The sequence below is a fragment of the Brachyistius frenatus genome, unplaced genomic scaffold (assembly GCF_029030835.1).
Source record: "Brachyistius frenatus isolate BFR_SWC_R1_liver_20210118 unplaced genomic scaffold, ASM2903083v1 Contig_11, whole genome shotgun sequence".
NCBI classification, from domain to species: domain Eukaryota; kingdom Metazoa; phylum Chordata; class Actinopteri; family Embiotocidae; genus Brachyistius; species Brachyistius frenatus.
In genome coordinates, this window is record NW_027210610.1 from 4,578,123 (window position 1) to 4,604,098 (window position 25,976).

The window sequence follows — 25,976 nt, forward strand, 5'->3', positions numbered from 1 at the left end:
TAGTGACTATTGTTCCATGGCTCATGCATCTTTCTTGGTTGCTAACCTGAGATGCACTTGTAGAAAAGCTTCTGAAAGTGGAAGAGTTGAAATTCTGGCCCACCATCTTTCTTATAATGTCAACAAAAATAAGAAATGAATAAGCTTTGCGAAAGTCAATTTATGGCAGATTTGCTGTAATGGATTTCTCTCTGAGAGCATATTTTATAAAAAAAAAAAACAACAACAACTGAATGCCAGTTGTGTCTTTGCAACATTATGAGAAAGCTCTGTATCTGCAAAATGTTCTGACAATTAAAGCATGAATGATTCCCCCCCCCCCCCCTCAAATATGCTTAGAAAACTCAAATCTCTTAGTTGGAGGGACAGATTGTTGTCTGGGTTGAGAATTAAATAATTTCAAGTCTGACTTGAAGCAAAGATGTAAATAGTTTGACATCCAGGAAAAGATGAGTGTTTTCCAACCATTTAGATGAGCAGATTGCAATACTCTCATGACTGTGCATTATGAATGGAGCCTATCTTAGCATAAAGACTTGAAGCAGGAGAACTATGAGTGTATTTCTAAAAATCCTTATACGTTACTTTTACCCAAGGCCTTGTATTTTGTATTATGTTTCTTCGCAATCCATGAGAAGATATCTACCAAAAACTTTGTAGTTTTACATTTCTTTTTTTAACCTTCCAAATGTTGGCTGCTTTTGATGGCACACACCCAGGCCAACCACAGTTTTTTTTAATTTTTTTTAGGTCTTGTAGTTTGCTAGCTCCGCGGGTGACTGCATTGCGTTTTCCTCCACATAAAAAGATGGACAGTTGGCCAAGCTGAGGGCATCCCAAGGTCACAGCTGCTGAATACAGACTGTGTGAATTTATCTATGGACTTAATGTTAAAAAAGAAAAGAACCAAAATAACAATGTTTCGCTTCATAGCATTTATTAATCTACAGAATAACGCACAACACGAGGGGCGTAGTAGATAAAACCTGGTCTTTGCTGTCAAAGTCCTCTGCTTTGTATATACAGCCATTAACCCCAATAGCCTCACTTTGCCTCTGCAGTGCAAGACTGTCACATTTCCTTGATTTAAGAAAATGGTGAAAGCAATAGAGGCAGAGATGTTTTATGAATAAGGTATTTCATAAAGCAAACTTAAAGTAAAGGAAAAAGGTTGCCTACCTGTAGCAAAGTCAGATTGCTAAAAGGTGTGCTGGGATAACTGTGTGTTGTGAACGTGGGAGAAAATGGGAGGTTTTCTTTTTTTCTTTTTGGTTTGAACTAATTTAGTCATCATAGTGCATTGGCACAATAATTGTCTCAGAATGCTGGTTTGAACAACTGCTTGCTTGCTAATAAATGCTAAATCTGTGGAAAAGCTAACAAGGCAACACACTGAATGTCAACAATGAATGTAGCTCTTTTTTCTATGAGCAAAGAAAGCAATCTTCCTCTCCTTTAGTATAACCAATTGGAAAACCAATAATTTCCAGCTCTAAAATCAGCTAATTTGGATCCCCGGGACAGTTTAATCGATATTTGGGAACTTTCCGTCTCCTGCAGCAAAATAGAAGAAACCATGCCAATGAATCTTGAGATAATCTACTATGTCACACAGTTGTAATGCTTTATCATAGAGAGTAAGAGAGAGAGAGAGAGAGAGAGAGAGAGAGAGAGAGAGAGAGAGAGAGAGAGCGAGCGAGCGTGTGATCATTGTTCCATGAAGTCTATTTTCTAGGTGAGCAGATATCCATCTTCAAGCCTTCCTCTGGGATTTTCACAACCATCCTTGAGAGCTGTACAATAATGTTGGCCTGCCTGGTAAATGTGGGTGTTCTTGTTTTCCCGTATTCTGGCAAGGACGGAGGGATAAAGGCAAATGCTTGAGTGTTGGCACGGTTTCCCCTCAGAAAGGGACCATTTTAAGCCTCCAGCCGGGGTTAAAAATCATTTCTCCTTATAGTAATACAGTGAGTGTGGGTGGTAGCTGTGAAAGGAGTAGGAAAAGCTTATAAAAAAAAAATGACACATCAACATTTGTGTACAGAACATGCAAACACACACCTCACAGCACATTTCAAAACGCCTTTCTTCTGCTGGTTGCTTTTCAGTTTCTTTCCTCTGACGGTAAATTCCTGTCTTTCATAATATTTTTATTCTGCTTTTTCTTTCTCCCTCCCTTCCCTTGATTCTTACCTTACATCTCTTCTTCCTTCCTTCCTTGTTGGACGTGGCTGTCTCTGTCTGCAGATTGGCAATATGAGGGTAAGAACAAGCTCCTTTTTCTTCCTCTGCTAACTGTGAATTCGGTCACCGTGGTAGTTCCTTAACACCTGTTAACCCCCCTACTGTTGTAGTAGTATAGAAAATGGGCAAAACTCTCTCTTCACTGATGACTCTTGGCTCCCTCAAATCACCTCTTTTGTACTACATTTTATGCCAGTTATATAATTCATCTGCTCTTCTTCTACCTAATCCATTTCCTCTTACTGTAGAGAGAAGAATGAGGTTAATAAGCTATAGATAATATCTGCCAAGCTTATCCTTTACGCTCTTTCATTGCTGTTGTCCTTATTTCTTAATTACTACAAGTCATTATTAAGCATTTTACTTCTAAATATTAACATTTATCAAATGATCTCACCCACAGGCTTCACAATTATATTTAACATTTTAGAAATTTTAAAGAATTGAAACCCTGCGATGTATAAATGCTAACTTTATCAATTTCTTTTTTTTACCCTTTCCAGAATGTAAACTTTCCCGGTCAGGTCCTCCAGCTACCATCGTTGCCATAGATGAGGAAAGCCCCAACGGTAAAGTATTCATCTTTTTTCGTCTTCATTCTGTGTTGGAAAGTGGATTTAAATATAGCTCTAAAGTCAAGTGAACCCTTTGTTTGAGTTCAAATTTTTAATACAATCATAATTTTTTTTATTGTATGTAAACAAACTCTGTTGGATGATCTTGACCTTTTAGTTCGTGCTGATTGGCATGGCATGTGGCCTCCTCATTAAAATTCATCAGGTCTCTGCCAACTGAGTCATTCTGAAGTCTGGTCCCTGTTACAGAAGTAAGAACATGAGGTCATTCAGTTCAGGGTAAATTTGTGTACCAGAGTGTAAACACCAACAAATATGAGTGTCGTTGCATCTTTCTGTGTGTGGAGGGATTATGTGCCTTTTCTGGCCGGGCGCAGTAACTTCCCGGCGTCTTCGCTTGTTCCCTGGCAACTTCACGGTGACAACAAGACTTTGTTCTCTTGTGGTAAAAGGTGTTAACTATTGGGTTATAGAGGTGTTCTCGCAGTTTCCCCATTTTGAAACTTTATACCAGGCTAAGCGAGCTGCTGTTGGCTGTAGCTTCCCGTTAAATGAACAGATATAATGGAGGTATAGATCTTCTCATCAAACTCTCCTCAAGACGTTAATTAAACATATTTTATCTAATATCTAGATATTGCTTGAAAATAATTTACAATAGTTTTTTGGATGAGGATGTAGTGAGCTATATTTGGGTTTCAAAGCATCCTTTTCTTTGGGGCCTGAGTTGTGATGATTTTGTCAGTAAGTATTCCAGTGATACTTGGTTAAAGTCCAAATTCATATTTTTTTTTCCTTCTCTTCTCTTCTCTTCTCTTCTCTCCTCTCTCCTCTTCTCTTCTCTTCTCTCCTCTTCTCTTCTCTTCTCTTCTCTTCTCTTCTCTTCTCTTCTCTTCTCTTCTCTTCTCTTCTCTTCTCTTCTCTTCTCTTCTCTTCTCTTCTCTTCTCTTCTCTTCTCTTCTCTTCTCTTCTCTTCTCTTCTCTTCTCTTCTCTTCTCAACCCCCCACCCCACCTTGAACCACTTGACTAAATATTATATATATATATATATATATATATATATATATATATATATATATATATATATATATATATATATATATATATATATATCTTTTATCTTAACATCCAAGTAAATATCTTCCTTGTGTTTTGTCTCCAGAGTAGCTCAAACTGTTTAAGAACTTCTTTGCTCATTAGCAGCTCCTGGTTTGATGGCTGTGCCATTTAGATTGTACAGGATATAAACAAACACATGGTCCCAGAGTCTTCTCAGGGGTGTGTTTTAGTGCAGGCTTGTGTTTGTATATATAAACATAATTTTTGTGAAATTCAGAGGAGGTTACAGTTTTTTGTGGAGGCTACACATTTTAATTCATGAGTTTAATCCTCCCTTTGGTCACAAGGAAATGAAGGCTTATGCCGGCCTGTAGGAGCCGACCTGTCACACCGTCTGCCATGTCGGCTCTTCCGTAAAGTTTTACAGTAAATTTTTAGACCTGATCACAGTAATCCTAACTGACATAAATAGAGATTAGCAAATCAACGCCAGACATGGAGGAGAGCAACACCATCCATCCACCCAGCTGGCATGTCTGTATCAGTTGATAACGGCGTCCTAGAAGCTATCTATCCTCTTATTTCTCCTACTTTGCCCTTTCACTTTGCTCTTCTGATCTTCAGAGAAGTGTCTTTTGGGTCTGCACATCAGATTGGGAGTGGTAATTACATGTCGGGCTTTGATTTGCATTTTCTGCTCGCCACCCATGTTGGTATTCCTTGATAGTAACAATAAGATGTATTTACAGTACTTGCAATATGATATGAGCAACTCAAGGGTACCTGGAATTAAATTACTTATTTACTGTAAATGTCACATGCATTATATCATATAGAATATTACCCCAGTCTTTCACTCATTTAACATTGACTCAATGGTGAAGTTTTGTTTAAGAAGGAGGAAAGACAGAAATAGCTTTGATCCAAGCTTCTTTTTTTTTTTTTTTTTTTTAAGAAAAGACAAACTAAATTATGGTGATAGTGAAAGCTGTTCCTGACATTTTACTTATTTATATTAGGTTACCATTTACAGTGCAGTGTATTTTTTTGAATGGATCAGGTAGAAAATAGTTACCAGTTCCTACTGCTACTTAAATCAAACAAAACTAACAAAGGAAAGTAATTTTAAAGCAAAGGTAAAATAATATATTTACTATAGTTTAAAAAAAAAATTTTTTAATCAATACTGGGTTCCTATGAGGTAAAATAATGAAAAATAATAATAAAACAGTTCTGGCAAAGTGGTGTTACAACAACATTGATATTATTTGAATATATAAACAAATTATGGAGTGGTTAGGACTGTTGTCTCATAGCGAGCTGAAATTGGCATCTCTGCTGAGTCGGCTCGTCGTCCCCATGCCTGTGTGGGTTCTCTCCAGATGCAGGTCAGGTTGCCAATTAGTGTGAATATGAGACACAGGAGGCAGCCGTTTGTTTCATGTTTCAAATCCATACTCAGTGTTGTTGTGTTTTAACCATGACCCTTTTATAACCTTAACCTTGTGATTATTACTGCAACTATAACCAAAAAGGTCCCATAGCCTGAACAGAGTACCTACTTTAAATCAATTGCTCTTTCCCTTAACCTAATCAAGTTGTTTATGCGCCTTAGTCTAACCAAACCTTTGCCACAGCATTGTCACATTATAAAACAGTCAGTTATTTAGTTTTCAATGATTTCAAACTGTTCATCTGTGGAATATCTCAGACCACCATCACCCTACAACGGGAGTTATGAGCCAGTATGAACAAAAGACCTACACTTTTGGTCTTTGGAGGACTTTCCTCAATACATATGTAGCTGAACCCCATAAATCATAATCGTTCATTGTTTAAGATCTGAACCCCTCTTCCTTGAGCTTCTTATTGCTTCTTATTGGGTTGAGTATTATTATATTAGTAGTATTGAGTTGCTGTCATCATTTTGGGAGGCTAGCCCTTACAATTTATATACTCTTTAATAACCCTTTCAACTGAGATTTGAGATTATACTAAAGCCCGTTTCCTTACCTTACCTTATTGTACCCCTACAGTTTTGTTAGCAGTATGCCTAGTTGTCCCCATAGTGTTACTTTCATCCACTGTTCCTAAATTTAGTAGAAATAGTAAATAGGAGTGGTTTATTATTGTTGTCTGATTACATTGTAAGTGATATGGACTGTTGCATTTTATCAAACTAAAAAATAACTCTGTATTAGGGGTGGGTGATGTCTGCAAGCTGGCATATGACAATGTCCACAGGGAACCAGATTTACTTGTTACTAAACTGATCGACAACCAAGTAGCTTTTTTTTTTTTTTTAATAAAAGCACAAGCTGTCAGACCAACACTTGTTGCACTAAAGCCTCCTATGGGTTTATATGAAAAAAAAAATGTTTTTTTTAATTTACCATGTCTATAAATTCTGACACACATCATGCCAGGCTTCCACCGTGAAGACTGTCAGCCATCACCAATTGCAATGTGCTTTAGCCCAACCCTATTCAATATTACAAGTGATTTATTCATATTTTTCTTTCAGACATGATAATGAAACAGTGTAAGTAGTTAGCTAAAACATGACAAAGTGATACGCAGATGATAGGGTAGGAGTTTAAGTGTAGGTGTGGCAGGCTGATTGGCAGGAAATAAAAACATTGTGCAGAGATACAGGTGTGTAATGGTGGTGTCAGGATATATGAGGATAGGGGTGAGTGCTGTGTTGAGTGTGCTAGCTATAGGATGACTCAGTTAGGCAATGACTGTGCTCATCTGACTGCATGGCAGCAGTAATGGGGAGGTTTTAGCCCTCCCGTATATAATCAACAGGAGCCATGTTTCACAGTATTACTCAGTCCTGTCTGTCCTCGGAGCTCTCAGCGTTTCCATATTTGCATGGTCTGTTAACAGGTGTGGGACATTGGTCTAGTGAAATTTAACTTGTCTCTTTCAAATTTAATGTGCCCACTTTTTTTGTGAATGTTAAAGAGATTAAACATTTAATGGGATGGCTGATAGGTCCCCAAGCAGACATAGGGAAGATGCCTTTGAAACGCTGAGGTCATAAACCAGTGAGAGCCTCTTGATGTCCTCTGACCAGAAAGGTCTTCTACCATGCTGGGAGGATCGTTCTGACAGTTTGGCTTTTGAAGCACTGATGTTTTTTTTTGTATAGTTTAGTTAATAAACAGTAAGTCTTTAGGTTTAAGAGTTGGGGGACTGGGGAGTTTAGAGCCATGTTTCCAACAGAATGCTGTGATGAACATGTGAACCTTGTTTTTCAACAGAATTGGGATGATTACAAAACGATAAGAGAGTCATGCCCTTTTTTATTATAGCAATACAGACTAAAAGTCAAAGAAGTGGCTCGTGTCATCTAGGTCGAACATCTTTTTTGTTCAGAACATTGGCAAAGGTGTTAAATTCAGAGAAGCTTTTTGGGATTTGTTGAGACATCAATATCTACTGTAAATATTTAATTCGAGTGCTGAGTTTAAAGGCATGGTTCCTTCCCCAACATGTGCCTCATGACTTGTGAAGTACAGCAAGATATCGGCCACATACAAACCAATTTTGTCTTCGAATGTATTTTGAAACCAAGCATGCTGCTGGCAGGTGGTTCTATAAATTATGCTGGAGTGTAAGATTGTGTGTGTTAGTTCCTTTCAAATTGAAAGGGATGAGACACAAAGTTATTAGTTATTGTTTAGTTACTGAAACTGTTAAAGTGAGGACAAAAATGGGATTTTGAAAATTGAGAAGTAAATATCTCCGTCATCTTCAGTGGAAATTAAACCTTTGTAAATGTTGTTAGTTAAATATATAAAAGGAGTTTGTTTCAATAAGACAATTCTCAGAAGAGAAATACTTCTGCATTTTGGGTATTACAGATATAGATTTAGTTGTATTATCTGTTTAATATTGTTGTGCAGCTGAAAGATAAAGCAGTAACAGCTAGGGCAGCTACAACGTGAACACCATGGCCATATCGGCATATATACAAGTGTCTGTATGTCACCATTATTGTTTAACAACAATGTGTGTGAGTCATGATTCATCCATCTGTGTGTTAATTCTGTGCATACTATATACAAGTGTGTGTTTGTGCCTGTTTATGCTCTAATCTTACCAACAGGGCTTTTGTAGAATAATTTAGTATTGGAATCGTTTGTATGCACAATGCCGTGTGTTACTTTATGGCTGTGAAATAGTGTTATGGATTTAATAGGTATACTAGCTTTAGGGTGATTATCTTGGGTTAGTATTAGCAAAAGGGAGAGAGACTCGAGGAAAGACAAGAAGGTGACGGGGAGGGGGGGTGGAGTAACAAGAGAGGAGCTAAAGGATATTTTCTCAGTGAAATGTAATCAAATACGGTAATATTGAAATTAGTAGGGCTATTTTATTAATATCAAGTCAAAGGGTTATTAGAATAGGTAACGATATGAGGGTGGGACAGACATACACATTTACATGTTTACTGCATGTACATGAACATAGGGTTATACTCATTTAGCATAGAGACACTGGTAACCACAGTTTAGCAGGGGCTCTCGCAATAACATATATACAGAATGAATGAAATTACCGTGATCCATTAAATGTATAATTTTAGCGGATAATACAAGCTACAGAACAGTTGCATCCAAATTTGCACGTAATAGTATATCATCATCTTTGCTTACTGCTCTAATATTATTAGTGTGCTGTGGAAATATACTCGGCTTTCTTAATCTAGCTTGACCACTGATCATGCTGTGGCTGTAAAATAAATAAAATGCATGACGAGTAGCAGAAAAATATAACAGTACAGTGGTTAACTACAGCTCCACTATATAGTTTCTGTACTAAAAACTAAAGTGGGGTTAAGGTTTTAAAATGCATCAGAGTCATTATTATTGTGATGACACATGCATGATCCAACTAAGGATGGGTATTTCTAGCAAAATTCATATTCCATATTTGCTGGGAACTATTTGACTGCTAGTTGAGAACTCCTCCTCCCCCACTGCCACCACACGTATACACACACATAAAGAGAAAGTAAGACTTACTTATGCAATAAACTCAGGCTTACCACCCTCACCCTTAAACAAAGCTTATGGGAAGTCTTTAGCTTCATCTTTGAGATGAGTGCGATTGTTTTCTCTGCACGTCTGACATCAAGATGACTTCTTCTAGTTGCAAAGCTAGCTGTTGATTGTTGATTTGAGGATTGATCGCCTTCTCTGTGCTTCGCTCTCAAATGCTAGCTTTACCTGGCAGAGTTTGCATTTCTCTTCCTTTTCGTTAATTTTCCGAGGAGTTCCTCACAGAACATTTTGACAGCTGCAGTCATACTTGTTTCTGCTGTGTGTACTGTGGCATCTAATCTCCAAAAGCCACAAACATTTTACCCGTTGAAGCTGCAGAGCCTGTAACCACTTGTTTTGTTGTTTAATGGCAGTTGTCAAACAGCTTTTAGGTGAATTACCGCCATCTTCTGGTGGTAGCAAAGCATTCCTACCAATTGCCGGTTAGGTTAGGTTAGGTTAGGTTAGGTTAGGTTAGGTAGTTACTTTATTAATCCCCGAGGGGAAATTTTTTTCACTACAGCAGCATACAGGAAGCAATAGATAATAATAGAATAATAGAAAGCAATAAAATAGCAATAACAATATAGAATATAAAAATGCAGTATATACAGTATATACAGTACAGTATATATCTGTGTATATTATATACAAACAACCAAGAACACAGACAACAGACAACTTAACATAACATAACGGTTAAAACAAGATAAATAAAAAAAGACAATAGTTGCATCCATTTTTGGACGATTATTCGGAAATCATGACCTGTAGCTAAAATAGAACAGGAAAGCCTGTATCTGGCCATTAAGACTAAATTACACATACCATCAAAAGCAACAATAAAGAGATAAAGTACAAATGTCAACACGTTCATTGTTTTTATTTCCATTTTTTTAACCTCTGCTATGCTTTTCAGATAATGTGAAAAACCCTTGACCCACAAACCCACAATGTGTCATTACTACTGCTTGTTGTGTGAACAGAAAACATTAACTTGCTCTCTCCCACGCCAAATAAAACAGTCTGACTGAATTCACAATGCTTTTGTCTTGTAAGAGGACTATTGCCTCCGATATGGGTTATCAGTGGATACTTCTTCATCTTGATTCCCTCTTTCCTCCCCTCCAAGAGCTGAAGGCAGATGTAGATGTGGTGATTACTTTTCAGTCCATTGCTCATACCTGGATGACACAGCAGCACCGTCGCCACATTCAGTTAAGCTAATGTCCTGTAAAAGTTCTATTAATGCACCACCACAATGCTCACTGTCTCTCCATTTACTTCCAATATTCTCTTTTTTTTAATTTTTTTTATTTCTATCACCCTCTCATTCAACCCAATCTTTTTTCACCTATCCATAGTTCTCATTTCTCTTGCGCTCTAATTGTTTTTGTGCTTCTTTTTCTTGGATAGTTCCCTCTTCTGCTCTCTGTGTTGCGACACACACACACACACACACACACACACACACACACACACACACACACACACACACACACACACACACACACACACACACACACACACACACACACACACACACACACACACACACACACACACACACACACACTCACAGCTTCATGTGGTTCTGCCTGTATGCTTTAACAAATGGGTCAATTTAATCAGGTGCTGCCAAGTGCAGTATTCAGTCACACATCCTATAAAGTGAGGTCACTGTGAAAAGAGCCTTTTTTATATGAGACGGTGTGTGGTATTAAATTATATACAGTTACACAAGGTGTAGGCGCTACCTGACTCTTTCTTCTTATCCTGTACTTGAGTTTTGGGGGTTTTATTCATTCATTTTAAGAGACAGAGTCAGAAAAAACAGAAGAGAGATAGCCAAAAAATGATAAGGACTGAAACCTTCCAAATAAATTCCATTTTCCATCCCATTTCTCATATACAGAAACCAATTTTATTAGATTTCCTCGTTTATTTGAAATCAGCAAATCACAGCAAAGCATTTGACATGGTTTCCATGGTAGCACAGAGGGCCATGACCCAATTTTATGTCTAGCAGATCAGTTATGAGATTGTTCTGAGTGTGTGTTTATGTTGTTGTATGTGCGTAGATTGGTGTGTGCACATGGATGGCAAATATGAGGTTTTCAAGTACGCACACACACACACACACACACACACACACACACACACACACACACACACACACACACACACACACACACACACACACACACACACACACACACACACACACACACACACACACACACACACACACACACACACACAAACAAACACAATTCTGCTTGCCTCTCAACTTTCCTGCCTTTCTTCCCATCTACATCTCTGCCTTTATCTCTCATTTCTAATTTTCAAACTTCCTGTCTATCACTCCCTCACACACATACTCACACTGGTTCGTCAGTTAATTGGTGACAGTCCAGGCCATGCATTAAGCTGGTGTATTTTTGCAGTTTTTGACCACCTTTTTTGCGTCTGTGTGTATTCGTTTACAGGTGTTCGGTTCTTCGTGTGCTAACATCTGTTTAAATGGCAGATGCCAAGGGGAATTTTTGATTAAGTTTGGCTCTTTATCCCCAAATCTATTTGTTGTACACACACATATGAACACGCAGAAAATTGTGTCTGCACACTAAGAGCCTACAATGTGTAATAATGTGCTGAAGGATGAGACACAATGGTGTTTGTGATTAATAATGCAGTATGTAGGGCCTGGTAATGGGTCTCTTGTGATCTGGAGATGTACAGAGTCAAGCAGTTAGATTTTTCAAAGTTTTTTTTATTCCTCGCATATTCTATGCACCTCCCTGCTGTTATAATATTTCCCAGTAAACTTTAAAAAAAAAAGACCCTAAATGGATCATTTCTGTATATTTTCTCAAAATGAGTTTGATAACTTCACCAAGCATACATAAGACTTACCCTAGAGTTGCACTTGAAATACAGCAGTACATTTAATTGCCTGTGAGGGAGTTTTAATGATACAATGACTTATGCAAACGATGTGAAGTTTGAGTCTTGTTTTCACTGACAGTCTATCAGCAATAATGTCAGGCAATTTCAGTGACCATTTTCCTTGTGCCTTTTCTCTTTTATTATGAAACATATACCTTCTATGACCCTTGGCCTCCTCCTGTATAAATTTCACTGGATTTATGTTGGTTGAAAAATAATACGACATAATCTAAATCAAAACCTAGTATATGGCTAGCCTGGTGTTACCAGACATATCTGGCCACGCTTCATGGAGGACCATATTCAGACATTCTACTGGGCGTAGGCCTCAAGAGAATTTTGAAACTAATGGAGCAGTCTGTAACCTACAAGTTGCAGAAACTCTGCAACTACATTCAGAAAAAAAATACTTGTCTTCAACAAGTATGGGCTTTTAATTTTAAATGAGGGCTTTTAATTTGAAACAGCTATATGATGTCATTGTATTTGTGTAATGTTCCGGTGTAACTTTATCACTCAGTCAGTGACAAACATTTGCTTTAGCTGGTGTCGCTGTTGATATATAATTCACTGTTACCATCCATATTGTGCCCTGTCTCACTGTTTGTATTTTTCTCAGTCTGTCTTTGATTACTATCTTTCAACATCCCTCATTCCCAAATTACTTCACCGCCCACAGTGGATTCTGTTAAATGAATCAAGTTTTATTCCATCTGCACCATCTGTCTTAATAAAATGTTTACTTTTTATTTATTCGGAGGGGTTTTTAATAAAGCCACGCAGATAAGAGCATTGGAGTCATTGGAACATTTGCTGTTTTCTGGCATGCCGTATCTCTTTGTTTGAAAAGTTTTATTTTGTGTTCCAGTTGGTCTCAAATATTCCAGGTGCTGGTATAAGGAGGGCAAAATTAGTTGCCCCAATATTTGGTCTGCCTCCCTTGGTTAAATTTGAGTTCCACATGATCATTACTGTTTGTCTTGCTTTCCGTCTGCTGTGTGCTTCTACATGTCATTGCCCTTGACCCTAGCTACAACCTACATATCATTTCCATGATTGAGATTACGAAGAAAAACAGAGGTTTCTTTTTAAAATGTCTGTTTCCTTTTTATCAGTACATTTAGTCCTAAGACTGAACCATTTCTCCGTCTGTTTCAATTTAACTGCTGAAATTAATTAATTTAGTCTTTGCTTCTCTGGACATTGTGTGCAGTTGGGTTCATACAGGTTTTGATTTCATTCCAGGAACATTGTTGGTGGAGAACATGCAGATAAATGGTGTAGCCGAGGGTCCAGATCGTACCATCTCTCTGTCTCTAAGGGACAACCATAACTACTGGGTGATTCTCGACCCCTCAAAGCAAGCCCTTTACCTAAACAGCACCGGACGGGTTCTGGATAGAGATGTAAGGCTATTTAATGTTTGTCTTTTCTATGCTCATATATTGCTCATGTTTTTTAGTCATGTCCAGTTTTTATCTTCGTCTCTTTTTGATCATGATCTGGTGCCTTCTAATTTCACACTATATTGGCACAGGCAGCACAACTGCCTTTTAAATTGAAAGTGCATTTGATGTAAGATTATTGTTTCAGCAAATGTTGTTTTTGTTTCTAGGGTTGTTGTTTTTTCATGATGGAAAAGTATTTCCCATCATGAAATGTATTTCATCATGAAAAAACAACAACCCTAGACATTGCTGACTCACTTTTACCAGCATTTGCTGTTGTGAGAAATTCAAAATTTTTTAGCTCGACTTCCTCTGAGAAACATCCAGTCTCCTGGTGTTTTGCTTTGTAAAGTGATCCGGCTGTTGTTTCTAAAAGTCTGATTTGGCACCAAAAGTAAATATAAGTCTTATGTGAAATATTTTTTCTCTGGTTAATTTTTTATTGCTGCTGTACAATTGTAACAGTCTCTATTGAATCCTCTGTTTCTCTTTTCCAGCCTCCATCGTATATTCAGTCCATTGTGGTTCAGGTTCAGTGTACCAACGAGCTCATAGGCACCGTGATTTTACACGAGGTCCGCATTGTTGTTCGAGACCGCAACGACAACGCACCGCATTTCCAGCAGCCTAGATACTACGTCGCCATCAGTGAGGTAAAAACACTCACACACGAAGTGTTACACACAGAAACATACACAACCCTTGTCTCTCACAGAGGTAAAGTTAAGAATTTAATACTCAGGGGAGTGGAAATACTTAACTGTCTTTCACCAAAATCCAAAGCCATTTATTGCACTTATCCTGCAGTGTTGCTGTCTATCATGATGGAAGGTAGTGGGCTCATTGGTGTCAAACTGGAGGCAACGGGGGAGATAAAGCTACAGCTCAGTCCAGCATGAAGATCAAGCATACTGTACCAAGCAGCTCTGTGGGTCATGTGACAGCATTAGAGAAAACGTAGCCTGGCATAGGTGCATACTGTTTTAGATGAAAACCTCTTTTTGTGTGTCTCTTTGCTGTCAGAATAAAGTTGAAGGGCAATACAGTCAGCAGGATGTGGGGGGAAAAAAGCAGAGTTCCTGGGCAGCCAAGTAAAGGATCTAAATCTGTCTTTCTGAGGCTTCCAGAATAATCTTTAATATGCCAATCCCACTGTTAGTTTGTCCTCCGGAGTATGGGGGAGCAGAATTTAACTAGAGGAGGTTCAAACTTAAGCTGGACAAGGATGCATGCAGCTTTCTGCCAGCACAGACCTAGGCAGACCCAGAAGAATATCTCATTACACAAACTTCCACAGCCTGTCCAACTCAATCTGTCTTCTCAACCTCTCTCTCTGTCTCTCTCTTGGCCTCCCTTCTGTATTTGCAGAACCCCTCCCCCACTCACCAGTCCCAGCTCTTCATTATGTCACCCTTTTCTCAACCTCTCCACCTTTCCTCTGCCACACTCTATATATTTCTGGTTGTCTTCCCTTCTCTTCCACCCCTTCCACCCCTCCAGCTGCTCGTTTCTCCCACTAAAATGTTTCCTTCCATTCACTAACAGCAGCCACTGTATAATTTAGAGATGCATTGCAAAAAATATGTTTCCTTTGCCAGGCCAAGGTAAATTCAAGCATTTTGGTGGTAACAATTTTTAAAAGGTGAATACATTTATTCAGATGTGGGCAATAATTTAAAAGCTTTAGCAGATTTATTCAGACTTGAGTGCAGGTCTGCTCATTAGGCAGACAACTGTTGTCTAATACACTTCTTTTACCCCTAGAACTCCAGCCACCTAATGCAATAAATTAAATATCAAGAGTTAATCCAGCTTTATCTGCACTATCTACATTAAACCTGCTTGTACTTGTCCATTACTCACAAAACATTAAGTGACAAACACACAGAGGCAATATGGTTATTAATAAGAATGTCTAGGACACAATTTATGGGTTCACTGTCAACGTTTTTGAGTACAAGGTGATCCCTGTGGCTGATTTCATGAGTTGGCAGTGGTGCGTGAGTCTGGAGTTGTTTCATTAGAGCTGTATCCAAAAAGTGGCAAAGTGACAGTATGAGACGTTGTGAAGACCATTGTTAGATTAGTGGGAGGCAGAGATAACCCTGTTGAGAGGAATGATGTAACAAATCATTGGTGCAGCAGCTAAATTAAACTTAATCTGAAATGTTTCTTGTGCTCTCTGGAGATTAGATCTCTGTTTGACACCTAGAATCACAGATCCTGAGGCACATGGCTGAAAAAAATATGTCACGGCAATTTAATGTTGGCAAAGTTCTTGTCTTTCATGTGCTGTGGCAAATGTTCAACTCTCATGCTAAGAATTTCTTTTAGGAAATTTAAAATGAATAACTTTCTGAATATCTAGATTTTCTTTTCTCTACAAGGAAGTGAGTAATTGTGTTTCACATGTGCAGTGAAAGTAAAGCAAAAATGGTTTTAAAAATACTTGCCTTTGCTCACAAATGAGTTATTGTAAATAAACAATAATGTGGTGATAATTTACGTTTGTACGTACATTTTAGGCCACTGATTACATGTGATGTCGTGGAAATCCCACACTATACAATTATCAATTAATCTGTCAATTATTTTCACGATAAATCAATTAGCTGTTTGGTATCAACAATAGATTTAAGGAAAAACTGTTTTTTGTCTTTTGACAAGAAACCTTTAACAGAACCAGGCTCAGAGGTGAATGACCACCTGAGGGGAGAGTGGAGAGAAACAAGAACAGAATAGATTGTACAACAAACAAAACTACAAGTATATATGCGTACACCAATCAGCCTTAACGCACACATAACAATGGTTAGTAACAAACACAATGCATGAATACTATAAAAAGAATGATGCGAGTTTGACAGATACTTTAATTCTCCTAGACTCTCCATCCTTTGGCAACATAAATTGGCTGAAAAGCATGCTGTTGGTGCGGTGACTTTATTTTGGTGAAGAATGTTTTTGGACTGCGTTCCAATATGGCTCAAATTTCTGGGGCCTGATTCAAACCACAATACTGACTGACAGTCGCAAAGCCAATTCTTACTTTGTATTTATGTTTTTCAAACAGAATGAGGTTAATTGAACTCAGATTGACAATAAATCTCAAAGTTCACCAACACATTGCAGCATATTTGACTGAATTGTTTGTACTTTGTTCATTCATTTTATTAATTTTGTATCATGAAAAGTGTAGGAGTAATAAGCTTTGGCTTCTGCCTACACCTTTTTGGTCATTGCGGTAATCTGTTATGACATTGATTCATTATTTTATAGCTGTGAGCATTTAGGTCACCCAGTTTTCAACTTTAATCAAATGGGGTGATGAGTTGTAGCAAATATTCACACAACTGAGAAGGAGAAAGAGACAGGAAGTTTATTAAATCGCGCTGCCCGTGATTCATTTATTTCCAGCACAAGTCAAAGCACACAAACAGCTCCTAGCTGATCTTCTTTCTCAACCCCCATTTGAGCACAGTAAATATAAAACTGCAAGTCATTTTTTTGTTTGTTTTGTAGAAACAGTAGGATATCAAGATCCCTAAAAGATCCATGTGGATTTTTGTTGTGTCTTTCCTTCATCTCTCACATAAAGACAGTAGATGTTTGCATCATACTGTCAGGAAGACAAGACTCTCTGTACAGGATGGAAGCTGTCAGTGATAGTTTGAAAGTGTTTGACATCATGTGCTGAGAGTTTGTAGACAAAGATACTGAAATTATTTGTGTCTGTTGTGTTCTCAGCTGACTCCAGTAGGGACTACCATCTTCTCTGGTTTCTTGGGGAACAACGGGGCAGCAGACATTGATGACGGTCCCAACGGACAGATAGAGTACACCATCCAGTACAACTACAAAGACCCGGTAGGTTATCCATCTGCCTAATGAGCTCTATCAAACGAGATGTAGCTATGTTATAAACTCATTATGTAGACTAATGGTTTAACACCAAAGATAGGGAAAAAATGGCCAGAAATTGGATGTCTTCTCATCAAAAATACTGACCACATTCCTCTAGATTTCTACTCTTTTTTTTTTTCTTCTATTATTACCTAGCTCATAAAACTTTATCAGTCTTAAGTTGTGAAACTTTTGAATTCATTGTAATTCAGTGCAGTATTGAGATGATACTACACTTTTACTGCTGTAAATTCTTTGTTTAAACTCTAAAAAAATGAAAACAATATTATTAACCCTGGATGTGACTCACTGTGTTTACCTTCGCAATGGATCTGTATGTATTTCAGACGGCCAACAGAACCTTTGACATCCCCCTGACACTGTTTGGCTCCGTAGTTCTCAGAGAAAGACTCAACTATGAGGAGATAACACGATACCTTGTCATCATACAGGCAAATGTAAGTGTTTTGTTTTTTTTTTTTTTTTTGGGGGGGGGGGGGGTGCATGTTATATTACTGTTTTTGTATCCTTGCACTTACAGCGATCAAGGACCATTTCTTACTTTAATATAGTATTTTTGTTATACAATATAAAAAGAAGGAACTTTTCGAAAAGGACGATTTTCCTCTCAAACCTCTTATAAAGGATGGCTGAAGAAAATAAAATAAACCCTCTCCTGACTGAGTGGGAGTATAGTCTGAAGCCTAGAGTGTTGTTATTTTTATGTACATTTTTATTATCATGGTAACATTAGTGTTTCACAGCCTTTCTGGCTATTGGGCTTTGTTGGGTCAGCCTTAAGGGATCTGTAAGAGCATCTTTAATTACCACAAATGTTTTTTTTTTTTTTAATGTAATTGTTTCCCTTTAATTTCCCTGCACTCTGCATGTTTTATTTATGAAAGTGATTTACACTATAGTTAATTTCAGTCAACAAGCAAAGCACACGCATGGGGAGCAGTGGCAAAAGTTTAAAGGATCTAAATGGAGGCATGACAGGAAATTGTTTAAGTTGCTGATTGCGCCATTAAGGTGTTTGTTGTGACGGGAAACCTTGCTTACAGAGGCTTTAGTTCCCAATAAAGTATTCTGACAAATATTCATATGTCAAGGCCCATTTACCCTGAAAGCATTATTAAAAGTCAACAGTACACTGAAAGATTAATGAGTTTCTGGCAGCTGGAAAAGCCGACATATTCACTGTTCATCCAAATTCAATATTAAGAGTGTTTTGAGTGGCTATGAATTTGCTGAATACAAATTCTTAGAAACAGACTATGTGCAACCATTGGAAGAAACTCTGGAATGAAGCTGACTTTGCCCTCATCTAAATAATGTGTCTAAATTAAAGAATTAGTATAACTTTTTGTTTTGTTTGTATTTTATCATAGCACTTTCACTTCACTGCTATAAATACAAGTTATGTTGATTAGAAGTGAAAAGAATATTTCAACTTTTTTTTGTTGTTGCTTTCGTTCTGAGAATTGGATAAGAGGCTTTAAACAGGGCCCGTCTGATCGGCTGATATTAAACTATCACAGATATATGAGTTTGGGCATATATGATGTCTGATATGAAAACCTTTTTTTAGAGAACATAATACCAAAAAAAACCATAATGAGGCTAATTCAAATTTTTTTCTTTTTTTTGGTTTGTTTTATATGCAAATTGTTAAAATTATTTGTTTTGGTTTCTAATATCAGTATTGGCGTCCCCCCCCCCCCCCCCCAAAATAAATCCAGTATCAGTCAGGCTGTTCTCGATACTACTGTTATGTGTGTAACTACGATACAAAGCTACAACTATGAGATATATAGCTTGCTTTCACTTTCTAGTTTGTCCGGTGTCAACCATTGCCTGATGTCCTTGTTATGAAACATGCCTCACAAAAGTATGTCAAAATTACATGTGTAAGGTATTATGTTTTGAAGAGATTATTTCCCAGCATAGACCATTTCTTTCTTTTAATTGTCAGGTGATTGAGAGCAAGATGTAAGTAGATGATGTATATCTCACGTGTAATTCAATAATGACAACACAAAACTTAATTAACAAATCCTAAATAAGGTTGTATTCTTCTTATCATTTTGGCAAATATTTAGGTTCTTTGAACCCAAGAAAGGTTTCATATCAGAAAATAGTTTTATTTGAAGGAAGGGAGACAAGTACTACCTGAAATGCAGACACCACCACATACTCTATCATGGGAAGTAAATATAATCTAGATGACTTGCACAAACTTGAAATAGCAGATATTATCTTTAGAGGTTTTTACTAAGTAAAGGGTGGGTATGCGATGGTTGCATTGATTATTTAGTAGAGTTACAGTTCCCTGTAGATTATGTTCTGAGAACTGTACAATACAAATAAATATTGTTTGTGTATGGTTCAATTATCTTTAAATAAAAACTGGAAACTCAGCAGTTATATTTACCTTTCAGATAAATAGGCCTGTTAAGTGTTTCCTTTGAATTTGTTGCACAGCTCACTTTGTAATTGGATGGCGAATACTTCTCTGAAAAGAGATCAACAAGTTGACACTAGCACTGGATTTAAAGATTTTCACACAAAACAATAACATAGAAGACACAAGAGTTTGTAGCTTTACTTTCAGTGCCTAACTCGAACCCTGTGTTCCTTGTCAAGTTGTATTGAGCCAGCTATTTCAGCTTAAGGTCTTCTGAATGTCTTTTTTGTGTGTGAGCACATCTATTTTTCATTTTGTGTCGATCGAGGTCATACATTTTGGTGCTGGGTTTTTTGAAAAGCTAGACCTTTACACAATGCTGTTTGAACTATTATTTTTTTCTGAATAAAATGTGATAGACCACCAGGTGTACCACTCATTCAGATACAATTACCATAGCTGCCTGTTCATTCATGTATTATGTATTTGTGTATCGTTTACATGGTAGACACATTTGGATTACTGTTTGTTACTGGGATCAAGCCTTTTGCTGACGATACAAATGAGTGTGCTGCAAATGTAATTAGTTAAGTAAAATTCAATTAAACACCATTTACAGTTTGAGCTGTCATTTAAAACTGACAATGTGGGAAATGAGGGCAAAGCGGTATGAAGAAGTAGTCAACCATTTCGCACCTCTGCGGTTTGGGGTCATAGAGGTATCTGGTTTCAGTTTCAAGATAATTAACTGGCCATGTCTGAAGGTCATTGAAATATACAACTGTTTTGATGTTATGTTCAGAATCCTCAAAGACTCTCATTACCGTCTGCATGAAAAAGTATCCTCAAACATTGTGGGTTAAAACAATGTTTACCCTGTGACTCCAGTGTTTGCTAATACATAAGGGACTATGGTATTCCACATAGGCACACCAAAAAAACAAAAGCAAGTCATCATTTTACTTGTATCCAAGTTTCTTGTTTAAACAACATACCAACATATCATGTTACAACAATAAAGTTAAATACAGAAAAATGTAAAAGAAAAACATCTTGTGGTATCTTATGATGATTACAAAAATGTGTTGTAATGTTATGTTGTAAAATATTTATTGTTATAGCATGAAAAGGATCCTGTAAGAACAACAAACATCACATCAAGGTCAAAGGTCAATTTCACTGTGGCATCAAACATTTCTGCAAAAACCTTTTTCTGGTCATTATTCAGCGCCATCACTCAGGACAAGAAACATTTGCTTGGATACTGAATTGATGATACTAATCTTTGGTGTACACCTTGAAACTATTGTCATTGTATAAATTAGTATCCGCTGTCAGGCTGAACATGTGTGAAGCATCAACATTTTAGAATTTGTATCTTCTGCAATGTTGTGCTTTTTAATTTGTAATCCTTTTGGTATAACTTAATACTTTATTTGAATTAATTTAGAATGCTGTTTGAATGTGTATTTTTTGCTTGAATTTGGTTCATACTAATTAAAAAAAAAATCCTGAAATACATTACTGTGATTTCTCATCATCATCCCTGTGCAGTCTGTGAGAGGTTGTGGTGAACCACCTGCAATATACTGCAACTGCAGTCAAAGATTGTTTGGTTGCTCTTGATGAGGTATAAATGGAACATGTACATGGTACATATGTCAAGTAGACACCAGCCCTTTAATGCATTCAGAGTTCCCTCCCAGTTGTTGATTTCAGTTTCTGAACATATTACTAGGCTGCGGTCTTTTTCTGTTTAACGCACAAAAATAAACCTGTCCAAATAAGAGTGTAGAATATCATTGAAAAAAATAAATAAAACGCCCCTGTCTTTCTGTCTAGGATCGAGCCCCCTATCCGAGTGAACGTCGTACAGCCACCACCACGCTCACTGTGGATGTACTGGATGGTGATGACTTGGGTCCCATGTTTCTACCGTGTACGCTGGTGGGAAACACCCGTGACTGCAGTCCCATCACGTACACAGCTAGTGTGCTCGAGCTGACAGAACCAGTAAGTGTGCTTCTTATGTACACATATTATATACTGTACTCTATTTTTGTGGATGGTGCAGAAGGCATGTTTCTCTTTCTATCTGTGGGATCATACAGCACTGCTGCATTACTTACTCCCTTCAGTAGACAATGTTAGTATATGTGTGTGTAGCATACATTCTATTTAGTAGTATTACACATAATTGTCTTCCCTTCAAAACCAATGAAATTGTATTCTCTTGGCAGGTTTGCAAACAGTTTAGAAAGGATCGGACTTTATTCTGGTAACTCTTTTGTTGATAAACAAAGTACTTACAAGGCAAACATTATCCATGTCTTCAAAAAAATAAGAAGCACTTTTGTTCTTGTTTTTGGAAGTAATTATTTTCCTTTCCATTTCGTATAAACAGTAAGAGGTCACAACATAAGTAATCTGAGGGCACTTTACATAACGTCAAGAGTCCACAACATAGAGAGAAACCCCAACAAGAACACAGGGTAATTCTAAGATGTTGTTGGTAGTAATGTGGGCTGTAGCGCTATAAACCTTATAAAATATAATTTTTTATTATTTTGTTATTGTGTCTCTATAAGTGAGGGATGAAAAAGTGCTACTTGTTGGGTTGTTTTTCTCTTTTAAGATTGCACAGGGTATTAACGTCCTCCTGTTAAAGTCCCATGGCGTATGAAACTGCGATCTTAAAAATGTGGCATTAAATTATTTTGGCGAGCTCTGGACTTGAGAGGAAAGCTCGTGCAATTAATGAGGCCAGGGAAAGTTTTGGACGACCACTCAAGGTTTATCTGTTATTTCTGACAGATCGCACGATAAATCTCTTGAGTATGAATAAGTGTTACGAGTTCGGGTCTGCAATGCTGTGGGATCTATTTATGCTTACACAGCTGTATGTAGTTTTTCATTTGTGTTGCTGGCATTTAGCTGATGCTGTTATCCCGAGCAACTTACACCACCACTTTGTAAAAGAGACAAAGTCGCTGCGGGGAAAATCCTCAACTCTGACAAGTCAGCAGAGCATTCATCCTTTACCACACACAGGCGCACAGGCGCACGCGCACACACCCTGACGGTGACAAGCTAGCAGTGCGTCCATGCCTTTACACTCCCCCACACACACACACACACACACACAGACGTAACAGTGTCAAATCAGTAGAGCAGCCATGCTTAACTGAGCATTGTCTACTTCATCTGTTTATTTATACTGAGATCTTTGTCACACGCACACATATGCCCACTGTACCTCAGACACACTGAGGGAACTACTTCTTTGTCTTCAGACATCTTTCTTTTTTTTTTTTTTTTTTTATCTCTTCTCATCCTCACAAACACTCTTCAGAATCACAATCAGATTTATGGTGAAGTATGTTAACACACACAAGGAATTTGATTCTTGCAGTTCATAACTCTCAAGCAGTGCATATAATATATAGACAATGTATATATATTTTACAGACAATTGCCCATGTACACATTATCTGGAGTATAAAAAGCAATCATGAGACATAATGAGCAAGTCTGTGTGGTAATGCAAACAAGAGTAATGGGAATCGCATACAGGAATGAAATGTATCAGTATTGGACCAATACAGTGTTTTTGATGTGAAGCACAATGTAATAACTATTTGAAGAATCATAGCAGCTGGTCAGCAATTATGAGGGTTATGGCATGAGGGAAGATGCTGCTGCAGTTTCGGGTCAGGGCGGTAGTCAGGGTTCTGTAGCGCCTGCCAGAGGGAAGGAGTTGAGAAATGGTTGTGTCCAGAGTGTGAGGAATCTGTAACTAATTTCCCCTGCTCTCTTCTGGGTTTCTTAGAGAGAGAGTCCTGGAGGGTGAGCAGGAGTGCACTAATGTTGTTTTTCCCTGCTGCCTTCACTCTTCGCTGCAGTCTATAACTATTCTCTTTTGTGGCTGCTCCGAAACCAGACCGTGGTGGATGTGCACAGGTTAGATTCGATGATGATGGTGCAGAACTGTCTCAACAGCTCCTATGGCAGACCATATACTTCCTCATACTTCCTCAGCTGCTGCAGAAATCTGCTCTGGCTTTTTGTGAATGGAGTTGATCTTGGTCATCTTCAGAAAAGGTCGCTCTCAGAGCAGTCAGATTTTGTAAGGGGAGGCAGTGCCAAGGGGTGTCTCCCAAAGTCTCCCCTCTTCTCCAAAAGAGCAGTGTGGAGAGGACATGTCCCTGAGGGGGCAACAGTGGTGACTGTGTGTGCACCAGAAGGGACTTACTCCAGCCTCCCCTGCTGTTCCTACTGGTGATCCACTGACAGAAGACAGGGGATACAGACAGTTTGTAGGAGAGGAGTTATGGAAAAATGGTGTTGAACACCAAGCTAAAGTCCACAAACAGGATCCTTGGGTCATAAGCACTGTGACAAATTCCACAACCCCTCATTTTCCCTGATTGCTGCGTTATGTGACCTGCCAGGTTTAGATGAAAACCCGACAGACTGATTGAGGTTGCGTTGGGAAAAAAGAGCAGCAGAACAGGCAAAGTCCTTGTTCCCCCCCTGTCCATTTCATCAGGGAAGATATGGAGATTCACTGAGTGAATCAGTTCGGAGGGCCACTAAGGTACCAGCACACTCCTCCTGTCTCAATGTCCTCTATGTCCCATAGAGAGCCACTGCTACTTAAGCTAGGATCTCCAAAAAACGTTCCGGGTTTGTGAAAACAGCGAACTTAATTTGGTTTGATTACCAAAGACACACAGAAAAAACTAAAACAAAGAAAGTAGTAGAGACCTTATGTACCAAGGCTGCAATCCATGAGGCCATCAGCAACCTGGTCTTGCATAAAAATGGGTAATCTCTTCGACACACACACACACACACACACACACACACACACACACACACACACACACACACACACACACACACACACACACACACACACACACACACACACACACACTTTTTCTTCCCAACCAAGAGAGCCATGCTGAGGGGCAACAGTAAATCATCTTGACATCTTGTGGTTTTGAGAAGAAACTGGCAGACAAGGACGTGGTTCAAGAAGGAGAGGTTGTTGGGGATGATATGGAGAGGGGAGTCAAACAGGGAGAGAGATGGTGGGGAGGCAGACACACAGAAAAGTTAAGGTGGGAAAATTCTCGAGATGTTTAAAAATCCAAAGTGATGTAGAAAACACGTAGCATCAAACTCAAAGATTGTTTCTCACTTGTCAATTTTCTGCAATACAGAAATGCGGCCAACTCCAGATGCTTCACTGATTTCAGTTTGTATGATCTTACACCATCACAGCAATGAAAAACGGAGTCATACAAACAAACTGCTGTTGCTTGGCCTCTCTTTACTGTGAGCTGTTTTCGTCAGCTATTGATGAATTTTAGACTGGATTTTCTGTTCTCTGCAGGAGTTTGGTATGTGCAGATGTCAAATTAAGGCTCATATTTGACCTTTTTTACAGAAGACATTTTGACATAACAGAAAAAATACAAGTGTGTTTAATAAAGGGAATGATTATGACATCCCATGCAGTTTTGCTAGTTCCACAGCACATGGAGACTCAGTGTTGGGCTCCTAAATTGTTAAATCCTAAACAGTGACTTTGGGATGTAGGAAAAGCACAAGTATAATTGATAACAATATTGACTGAGCCACAGTTAATACAATTTCTTACACCTCTCTCTGCTTCTCCTGCTTTGAGAAGTCAATACGTTTTCTGTGATAAAGGTCAAAATGAGCCTACAGTGAATCAGAACTATTTTATGTTCTAATGAACTATTTAACAGTTTTCTAATTTTGAATTTTAGGACATATTTGTAAAAAGGCTGTCCTTCAAATTTATACATGAAATTCAGCTTTGCAACCACGAATATCTGTCTGTGAAAGAGGAGTTATATAGGAAGTTAACTATTACAGAAGGCAGGGCAACATGGACTTTGAGTCACTATAAACCTTTTTGTGGTGCCTTTGTGAGGGATTTATTTATTTAATAATTGTTGAAATTTCAAAGCATGTGATTGTCTTTCCATACCATACAGTATATCTTTTCAACTTCGTACAGCCAGTCACTCTGACCAGGTCCTCTTCACACCATTTTGTCATGATTTCCCTTTTGGTTTCCACTAAAAGGTGTTAGTCCTCATGTATATTTTCCTGCGTCACATTACCTCAACATAGTACCACACAGGTCTTGGGTAATACAACATCATTGTAAATTCTGCCCCATACATCATCCCAGTAGTTTCCCATTTTCAATCATTCCCAGAATACATGAGTGTGATCTACACTTTTCTCACCACAAATCCTCCTGCATGACAGTTGTGCAGATGAATATCTACTTCT

General features: G+C 38.1%; 1 protein-coding gene across 1 annotated transcript in view; it reads left to right on the forward strand.

The window, feature by feature from the left end:
- The window catches only part of LOC138617045 (protocadherin-15-like), a 171,894-nt gene that overhangs the window by 34,709 nt on the left and 111,209 nt on the right, over window positions 1–25,976 (forward strand). Inside the window, exons 3-9 of the mRNA XM_069691698.1 lie at window positions 2,248–2,262; window positions 2,748–2,813; window positions 13,128–13,288; window positions 13,828–13,983; window positions 17,078–17,197; window positions 17,581–17,691; window positions 21,483–21,653. Coding sequence (XP_069547799.1) covers window positions 2,248–2,262; window positions 2,748–2,813; window positions 13,128–13,288; window positions 13,828–13,983; window positions 17,078–17,197; window positions 17,581–17,691; window positions 21,483–21,653 — 800 coding nt within the window. The remainder of the gene's footprint in view (window positions 1–2,247; window positions 2,263–2,747; window positions 2,814–13,127; window positions 13,289–13,827; window positions 13,984–17,077; window positions 17,198–17,580; window positions 17,692–21,482; window positions 21,654–25,976) is intronic.